Source organism: Cydia splendana, chromosome 12 (genome assembly GCF_910591565.1).
Source record: "Cydia splendana chromosome 12, ilCydSple1.2, whole genome shotgun sequence".
NCBI lineage: Eukaryota > Metazoa > Arthropoda > Insecta > Lepidoptera > Tortricidae > Cydia > Cydia splendana.
This window is the reverse complement of record NC_085971.1, coordinates 11,048,324-11,058,042: the sequence shown is the minus strand read 5'-3', so window position 1 is coordinate 11,058,042 and position 9,719 is coordinate 11,048,324. Positions and strand designations below refer to the sequence as shown.

Here is a 9,719-nt window from a genome sequence, read left to right as displayed (position 1 = left end):
TAAAATCGAATCACATAGACATAGCAGAGGTAGCCCTTAGCTAGGCATTACGTTCAACGAATAAATATTTAATTTCTACGCCACCGTTTTTAAAAGTTATGTAGCCGAGCTGTCTCGAACGCACAATCTGGGTCCACGAAATACCCAGATCCTATAAACGCCGTAGAAAATGGCTCAACAACCGGGTATCCGCAGTCACTAGACCCAATCATTGAAACGCTAAGTCGGGTAACTTTGTCCCTAGAGGGTAACTTTGGCCATTGGGATTAACTTGGTATAGGTTTTACTATTGCATTGAAAGTATGGCACATTGTCGTCTGGTAGGTTTTAGCTGACCGTCCACTTTTTTATGTTTCTATATTAGACCCTCCTATATGTGGTTTTCGAATGGGCCAGTTGCCCTCTGTTGGGTTAAAGCAGGGGTCTCCAAACTAGGGTTGCAAATAGAAAAAAAAACCAAATGTTTTTTTTTCAAATTTATGAAAATAAAACATGAAAAAAAACTGGCACCATGGTTTTTTTTCTAAATTAGGTTTTTTTTTTCAGATAAACAAAAATATGCCACAATAACGGTTTTTCGTGATTTATTTATATAAGTAACTTAAAACTAAGTAATTTTTGGGGAATCCCTGAATTCCCCGATGCGGCGACGAGAGGCGTTGGTGTTGCCAACAGTAAATTGCGATAACTACCACTACAGATTTCATTTATGTTGTTATTAATCAAAGTTGTTAAATTAAATTGGTTTAATGGTTAACATAAAGTCTAAAACAAGTAAAACAACCGTATAAAAGTATTAACTGCCTTGCAAATTTTGAGTATTCATACTTTTGAGAAAAAACGTACTCCAGAAACAAACGGTTTTTTTCTCGTTTTTTTTCATGTTTTTTTTTTCAAGTCCGAAAAAAAAAACGTTTTTTTACAACCCTACTCCAAACCCCGGCCCGCGGGCCAAATCCGGTCCGTGACGCGTTCCAATCCGGCCCGCCGACACTCAAAGCGAGCGCCAACTGTCCGGCCCGCGGGAGCCAGGCTCCAGGGGTTCAGCATTCATTGAAAGTGGAACTGTTCCTAACAGCAGCAACCAGACACCCTGCCCCGGCGCAAAAACAGACGGTGGCCCGCGCGAAAGTTTCTGAGGCGCAATATGGCCCTCAGGTAAAAAAGTTTGGAGACCCCTGGGTTAAAGCAACGTACGGTCTAGTGGTGTGCGCGTGAGTGGCGCGCGGCCACGACATGCGCGGCGAGCGGACTGCGCATGTCCGCGATGGAATGCCGCGCCTTTAACATGGCTTCCTCGCGACACACGTCGTCCTGCAAGATGCACTCCATTATCTTAGCTACAATTGTCGACGGTGGTACATGGGGATTCCCTGAAATCAGAAAAACTGGATGTAGTTACAATAGGTAATAAGAATCTTGATCTACTTAAACTGATGCGCAAATAGTAATCATCCGTATTTTGGCGAGAAGTCATGAGTCATGGCCTTGTTTGTGAGAACACGCCGCGATAAAGTAGGTATTTATGCGATAATTCATAACATATACCGTAAAATTGTGAAACTCAGAACATAAACAGCAGCCACGTACCTTTTTGTTAGGAAACAGTTTGCATTGCATACTTAAATGTTGGCAGTGTTTGTAATACGTTGTTATTTATAAAATTAGCTACAATTTTCCTTGTCTCAAGTAAAAACAACTCTTGCAAGTTATACAACACTCAATTTTCCTCATTCAACGGTTTTTGTATAGTAATTCGAGGTCTTAGTCTCAGAATTACTTTTGTATTTCCTATGTTTATAGTTAATGGAGAAAATAATTTTAAGGGTTCCGTACCCAAAGGGTAAAAATTACTAAGACCCCACTGTCTGTCTGCCTGTCTGTCACCAGGCTGTATCTCATGAACCGCGATAGCTATCTAGACAGTTGAAATTCTCACGGATGATGTATTTCTGTTGCCGCTATAACAACAAATACTAAAAAGTACGGAACCCTCGGTGGGCGAGTCCGACTCGCACTTGTCCGGCTTTTTATATCTATATGTGGACACTTAAGTCAATTGGTGGATTTAGTGACACCGTTACAATGAAATTTCAACCTTAGCATTCCTATTTAAGGTTCAACTTCGATTGGACTTTCTCAAAACGTGACTCATTTAGAGATGAAACAACTTCTAGATTATTGTAATGATGTGACCTGAAAAAGGATTGATAACAAATACATATGTATTCCAAAATGATGATACTTACTGTACAGCAATTTCCGGCACCGCAATATGGCTGGCGGAGGGCATAACTTTCATGAATCGGCAGACTGGCGTGCAGTGTTCTGTTAGTAAGGTTGTTAATTCGCAGTTAGCATTAGTCAGTGTTATTAATATAATATTATATCCGCCGTAACCAAAACATTATTAGTAATGTAGGTATTTCTGTTATCATTTGCATGTTTATGGTCGCTGTTACATAAATAGGTACCTACACAATTATAAACTGAAATATGGTTAAATAAGCATGTTATTGTAGGTGAAAATATACAGAGGCGTTTGATAGCTATTAAGCTAATCCTTTGTAATCCTTTAGGCGCTTAGCACACTGGTTACGATTCGCACGTCGCTCCGATGTTTGAGCGAATCAACGTTATGCACGTATTATAGCTACATTCCGCTCCCGCGAATCGTATCCAGTGTGCTAAGCACCTTAAGGAAAAGACCGATCTAGAGTTTTAACCGTTATATGTCTTAGCGCAACTTGCACCATCCCACTAACCCTGGGTTAAGCTGTTGAACCTGGAGTTACCATGGTTACTAGTACAATTTGACACTAGGTTAACGGTTTAACGGCTTAACCCCGAGTTAGTGGGATGGTGCAAGTGGCCCTTATGCGGTCTAAGAACGAAAAAGTTTCATCGCGCGTAAAAAAATACAAAAAATTCCGTTTAGACATGTAGGTATTGCTATAAAATGTATTATTTCCTTAAAGCTTTGTACCTTGTCAAGGCCATAGCGTAGGCCCGTTATGGAACAATGCCTTAAAAATATCGAAATCCAAATTTTAATAACCAAAGTACCCACTATGAAGTTAATTTACTCTAGAGTCTAGGGTCTAGGCCTAGTTGTAAATAATGCTGCCCTATTTTACAAGCTTTTATTTAGTTTCACCTGACCGTTGTCTGTCTGTAATCAAATCTTGCAAGTTAAATTTGATCCACTTCCCGGTTTCCGATTGAGCTGAAATTTTGCATGCATGTATAAATCGGATGACAATGCAATTTTATGGTACCATCGAGCTGATCTGATGATGGAGACAGGAGGTGGCCATAGGAACTCTGTGATGAAACAACGCAACCTAATTGTGTTAGGGGCTTTTAGAATTGTCTCGATGAGTATTAGTTGTCTGTCGTAAGAAAAGTACAGTCAGCGATAAAAGCTTGTACCAAAAATGAAATTTTTGCCAAAAACTTATTAACTATAAAACTCCCGCGAGACTCAAACATAAATTTAAATTATTTTAAACGTAGGTACCCGTTTAAAATAATTTTAATAAAAGCTACCCTACCTTAAATTCAGGTCGTAACTACTCGTACATACAGCCTTAGACCTTGTAGAATTATCGAATTATCATTAGTATAAGTTACATGAAATGAGTTATTATGTGATACTTGATAATATTTTCTAATAGATAGGTACCATTATCGACGCAGTTAATTGACTAATAAACAACAGTATAACTTCTACAAACGGTCAGGGTTAAAGCTAACTGGGTATCTTTTAGTGTGCACTTGCACCTGTGTTCTATGGTATTCTAAAACAAGCCCTCGTATGGCGCCTGTCAAATTTGATCTTTAAAAAAGTGATCTTGACATTAAACAATAGATTTATATTCCCACGCACGGATCCGTGTCTAAGCATACGAAAAGATATATGATAGCATCATAGTGTTAACAAAATAACTCATTCCAAAATCGACCCTACTGTCTTGACGTAAGAATGCAAATTGATTGTTTTTGTAAATACCGATGAACTTACGTACAATACGTACATCTGTTACACTTATATTCGATAAATTGTTACCTGACACCATAAGCATAAGCAAATTAAAATAGCTTAAATCTAAAATTTCAGGCTTCCCACACCCACCATCCCACTACTATGAAGTTACAATCAGTTATGTTAATATTTTGAAACACCCTGTATGATTAGAAATATTGAAAACCACTCACCAGTCAGTCCTCGGTACCCAAACACTCCACAGTCGTGCATGCGCATGGAATGTTGCTCATCTTTGATAAACTTATCCGTACTGATGCCTTTCAGCTAAAAAAGAAACAATTTTATGTTAGCATTGTAAAACTGATTATGGCTTAGATTAGACCATTGCCGGTCACACGGACGGATGTGTAAGCGAGACAGCGCTATTATATGAATGTAATATAGCGATGTCTCTTTGCACACCGCCGGGGCGCGCGGATCCGCGTCCGTGTGACAGAACCGTAAAGGTCTCTGCCCACTACACCGTATCATACCATGACCGTGCTATGAACGTGTCAGGCAAAAAATATATCTTTGTATTGAAATATATGAGACTATGCCCACTAGCCCGTTCCGTCCCCGACCATACCCGTAGGGTGCCATGCACGGACCGTCAAAAATTGTCGGCGAGGATATTTTGCCGGTGCCGAAACGCTCCGTGCATGGCACGCAACGTTGCCAGAACGATGCGTGCAGGCGGCGAAACGATGGGCATACGGGTTATAACCGCGTATGGTGACCGTTAACCGTTAAACGCGTTGCTATATTTCTTGCTCGCTCTTACCAGTCTGATAACTATTCGCTCGCTCTTTCTGACGAGTCATGCTCTCGCGGATAAAACGCGGGTACTAAGGGTATGAAACGCGAATGCTACGGGGATTATAGGCGGATGCTGTGGGGATGATGCGCGGTTACTACGGGCACTAAACCCGTTATGTACGGATATGAAACAATGTGGACACGGTGTAGTGGGCATAGTAGTCCGTATCGCGTTACATTCCGTGCCTGATACGTTCATAGCACAGTCATGGTATGATACGGTGTAGTGGGCAGAGACCTTAAGCCTTATTGTAGAGGTATAAGGTACACTGAGGGTCAGTTAAGAGTGCTGATGTTAAGACTAACAGCAAAATATTAATTAAGTAAGTTAACAATTTCCCTGAGAATAATTTACCTAACATTTATTATTAACATCAAGGCATGAAATAATTGATGATATTACCTAACACTTCTTGCTGTTTTTACAACTTAGGAAGACTTATGGCAACATCTGCCATATTGAAAGACTGAAAGTATTATTACTGAGGTAAGACCAGAACGTCAGTAACATTACGATACCCCATACTAATTGTTAATAGTATTACAAATCCATGTCTCTAATCATATCACATGAAGAGGTATTGCAGATAAAGCTAATGTAACAATATGAAAAAATATTGATACATATTTTAATAAAAATATTTCATATGATTTCATTCTATTTCACCTCGTTTTTTAGCATTAGCAAAAGGTAAACAATCTTGACATGTCTTTTTATTGAAAAACACTTTTGAAAAATAAGTAACGGCAAATATGTAACAATTATATAGCAAGGACATATACTTACACTCTTTTGGTATCATAAATAATAGTTACCTATTTTTAAAGCGTTTTTCAATAAACAGACATGTCAAGATTATTTCCACTTTTTCTAATGTTAAAAAAATTAGGTATAAATAATGACATTTATTAATACTTACTTTAGATGGAACTAAAAATCTATCAGGTATCCTTTGTAGTTTCTGTTGTTTCTCACTAGGTCCAAAACCCAAAGCCAGTAGTACTGACTCGGCATCCACTTTTCTAGCTCCAAGCACATTCAGAACCGAACTGCCACTCGATCCACTTGCATCTGACTGAAATTAAAAGATAACTACAGACACTGAATATTCCTTAAGGGGCCCACTGATTAACCTTTTCCACGCCGTGTCAAACACAAAGGCAGTCACCCGGACGCCACGTCACCGAAGTATCAAAATTGAAATTGAACTTTATGCATATGCACGTAGGTCTATGTTGCTCTGTGGACCGATTAATCAGTCTTTGGCGTTGAATCTGCGGTGCGGATATATCGATCATTGGCGTCCAAAAGGTTAACAGTCCGCCGGACGGTATCGGCCTGTCAGTTGTTCGGAACTGTCAAAATTTTAAACTGAAATAAATGTCATATACCAAGAAAAAGTGACCAAGGCCTCTAGTGCCCCAGGCTGGAATCGAACCAGCTATCACGGCAGGTGTCTAAGCCATCGGCCACCGGGTCACAGCGGCATAGGTCAAATTTTCCAAGTATTTGCACTTCTTCTATATAGCCTTTTGTTTCCGATCCTTGGGTTTAAAAGCTTTTTTGAAATGTTATCGTGTTTTCTACAAAATGTCCCGCAGTTCGGTGTGCCTCTTGGCATAGGCCTCCTCCAACCTTCTCCACTGTACTCTGTCTTCTGCAACTCTGGACCAGTAAGGCCCCAAGGTTAAGCGGATTTCATCTACCCATCTTGTTTTTGGATGTTTTTGTTTTCTTCTTCCGTCTCTTGGGTACCATAGGGTAACTTGTTTGCTCCATTTGTCTAATTTGCATCTCAGCATGTGTCCTGTCCACCCCCACTTTAGATGGTCTATCCGACTTAGTATGTCTATAACCTTGGTTTTACTTCTTATCGCTGAATTTGAGATTTTGTCCTTTAGCTTGACTCCTAGGATACTTCTCTCGATTGCCCTTTGACATTTTGCCAATTTAATAGAAGGTCCGAACCATAATGTTCTACCTTAGAGATGGCTAGGGGGCGCCATAAGCCTTCAGTAAGAAGTGCATATACTTGGAAAATTTGACCTATGCCGCTGTGACCCGGTGGCCGAGTGGCTTAGGCACCTGCCGCGATAGCAGAGGATGCTGGTTCGATTCCAGCCTGGGGCACTAGAGGCCTTGGTCACTTTTTCTTAGTATATGACATTTATTTCAGTTTATAATTGATATAGTAGTGTTTCTATTTGATAAAAACAAATGAAAATATTTTTCAGAAATAATTTAATTTGTTCAAATACTTTAGTATTGATGGCAGCGCCATCTCTCTCGCTAACTCGGTATCACATGGGTGATCCAGTTAGAAGGTCCGAACCATAATGTTCTACCTTAGAGATTTATTTTTTTTTCTATTTAATTAATAAATCTTACAGCTATCATAACAGTTTCCCAATGCGATAGTGTAGGCAGGCTATTATTAGGTATATACTATAAGTACTATAACTAAGCTAAGAATAACACAACACAAACAATGTAACCTTTACAAATTCACTTTCAGAACAGTTAAATACGTCAGTTCGATTGGCAACTTGGTTAAATGTGCGCAGGGCTCTCGTCCAAGGGGCCGTGCGCATCAATCCGGTGCGCGCGTGCGGCTCAACCAGTAGAGGCGGTCTGCGCCTCCGCCACACGTACCGTGGCGGCGCATAAACACCTATTGTCTCTAGTAACTCTGGGTTACTGATTTTTCCTCGCACTAGCTTAAATATATAAGATGGCTAGGGGGCGCCATAAGCCTTCAGTAAGAAGTGCATATACTTGGAAAATTTGACCTATGCCGCTGTGACCCGGTGGCCGAGTGGCTTAGGCACCTGCCGCGATAGCAGAGGACGCTGGTTCGATTCCAGCCTGGGGCACTAGAGGCCTTGGTCACTTTTTCTTAGTATATGACATTTATTTCAGTTTATAATTTATATAGTAGTGTTTCTACTTGATAAAAACAAATTAAAATATTTTTCAGAAATAATTTAATTTGTTCAAATACTTTAGTATCAAAATTTTGTTCTAACTGACAGGCCGATACCGTCCGGCGGACTGTTAATCAGTGGGCCCCTTTACAAATAAAAATCTGCTTTTGATGATAATTATTGCAATTTTGATAATAGGGGATATTACTGCAATGTTCTGCCGCCAGAGTGCAGCAGTACCGACTCAGTAAATTCATAGACTAACTTATACATACTGTGCCTTAAACTGTTTTTTGACAAGTTTTCACAGACACTAAAATATGACATTGATGCATCAAGGCGGTTTGTTAACAAGGGCCTACCGGTAAACGCGAAAATCTAAATTTAGTTATCTGCTATCGCTCGAATATGCAAGAGTGATAGAGAGATTAGATAATGAAATTTCGATTTTCTTGTTTCGTGGTAGGCCATGTGATTGACGTGACGTGTGATGTGTCATGTGGTTTGTTTACTGTATGTGCAACAAAGGTGCCATCTACGCAGAGCTTTGCCTAATATTCCCTATTATTAAAGATCATATAAAAAATAAAAGCCAAACCATTTTTCTTACCTGAAGGGAATAATCTCTTAGAAGTGGATTTTTCAGTTTAGGAGAATAACCCTCAGACTGAACAGAATGATCTCTCTGTAACCTTTTCCTAACATTGCCAGGAGATGCACTTGTAAGCACCCCACTTTCTAGCGATTTTCTTTTCCAATCTTTAGGAGTAGGTACATCTAAGTTTCGTTCTTCTTGTACTTCATCAGTGGCCTCGACAACCGTGTTATCAGTGACCGATTCAGCTTTGCTATCATCAGATTTGACTACTTTAAGGGTCTCTTCATCTCGTTTTTCAGCGTCATTGTCGACACCGTCGGCCGGGAGGGAGTCCAGCCACTGCTGCACAGGACTGCTGCGGCGCATATCATCAATCACTCCACTTAACCACCCCCTAACTTTCCGCTCTAATATTGAAGACACTGACTCATTGAATGTATCTGAAAACCATTACTGTTCAGTAGTTTTACTCAATTTAAGTGTGAAATGCAAGTTCTCAGGTGTTTATCAGAAAGAGAGCTGTACAATAGCACATTAGCATTAATAATCGACAATTGTATAACTAAACAAATGGAATGAACCATCACGAGACAACACAAGGAGTATATTGTTTCGGTCACAGCGCGGTAGGAGTTTACAAGGACAACTATCTTATGTTCGCTGGCGAGACCAACCTTGCTTGGGATCCATCCTTAGTAGTCAAGGTTACGCAGCATGCAATATGAGAGGATACTGATATGAAACATACGTGCAAGATGTATACAAAGCTCACAATACTTGTTTACTTTTTATAAGAAACTAGATAAGACTGGCTTACCTTCAAAAAGAAATTTCAATTTATAGTTAACATTTTAGTTTGCCCCCATGCCGAGTCTAAGATAATATGCATGAGTGTCACGTTTTCACAATTTCGCAATAAACACTAAAGATGTAAAATAGAAATCAAAATTAAATAATCGTACACACAATAAACTGTGGACAAGACAACAAATATTAAGTCTGTCTATTGCTTTGCTATTGAAATAAATAAAATTATGGGATAAGATAAAATAAAATTTATGTTGCCAGACGCAAAATGTCTGACAACTTGACAAGTGACAACATTGACAACTTGTCTTTGGCTGCGTTCAGAGGGCCTACCGCGAACCACGTTCAACGTGTTGCCTCTTTGTCGCACTTGTAAATTCGTACGTAAGTGTGACAGGGAGGCAACTCATCAAACGTGATTCGCGGTAGGCCCTAAGCGACGGTTCAGCGTACGGCGGGCACATACGTCCGCCCGTTGGCACACTTTGTCAGTAGAAAAAGGCGGCAAATTCAAAAAATGTAAGCGCAAAGAGTTGAAGTCCC

General features: G+C 39.9%; 1 protein-coding gene across 3 annotated transcripts; it reads right to left on the bottom strand.

The window, feature by feature from the left end:
* Window positions 1-1,185: 1,185 nt before the first annotated feature.
* On the bottom strand, window positions 1,186-9,327 carry LOC134795541 (uncharacterized). Of its 3 annotated transcripts, XM_063767430.1 has the most exons (6): window positions 9,044-9,172; window positions 8,382-8,809; window positions 5,767-5,922; window positions 4,219-4,312; window positions 2,250-2,328; window positions 1,205-1,373 (listed from the first exon to the last, which is right to left on the bottom strand). In XM_063767430.1, exons 1-6 carry the CDS (start codon window positions 9,057-9,059, stop codon window positions 1,337-1,339), a joined length of 810 nt encoding a protein of 269 aa, XP_063623500.1. In that variant the 5' UTR covers window positions 9,060-9,172; the 3' UTR covers window positions 1,205-1,336. The 3 variants fall into 3 exon arrangements, with proteins under 3 accessions (XP_063623501.1, XP_063623499.1, XP_063623500.1); XM_063767431.1 differs by lacking the exons at window positions 2,250-2,328; window positions 9,044-9,172 and adding an exon at window positions 9,187-9,327 and having other exon boundaries at window positions 1,186-1,373; XM_063767429.1 differs by lacking the exon at window positions 2,250-2,328 and having other exon boundaries at window positions 1,186-1,373.
* Window positions 9,328-9,719: the final 392 nt, after the last annotated feature.

Bases quoted from the DNA above. Each gene is read 5' to 3' on its own strand.
- LOC134795541 (XM_063767429.1), bottom strand. The intron at 4,313-5,766 runs GTAAGTATTAAT...TTTCTTTTTTAG, and splicing joins GATTTTTAGTTCCATCTAAA to CTGAAAGGCATCAGTACGGA. The intron at 1,374-4,218 runs GTGAGTGGTTTT...TTCTGATTTCAG, and splicing joins TGGGTACCGAGGACTGACTG to GGAATCCCCATGTACCACCG.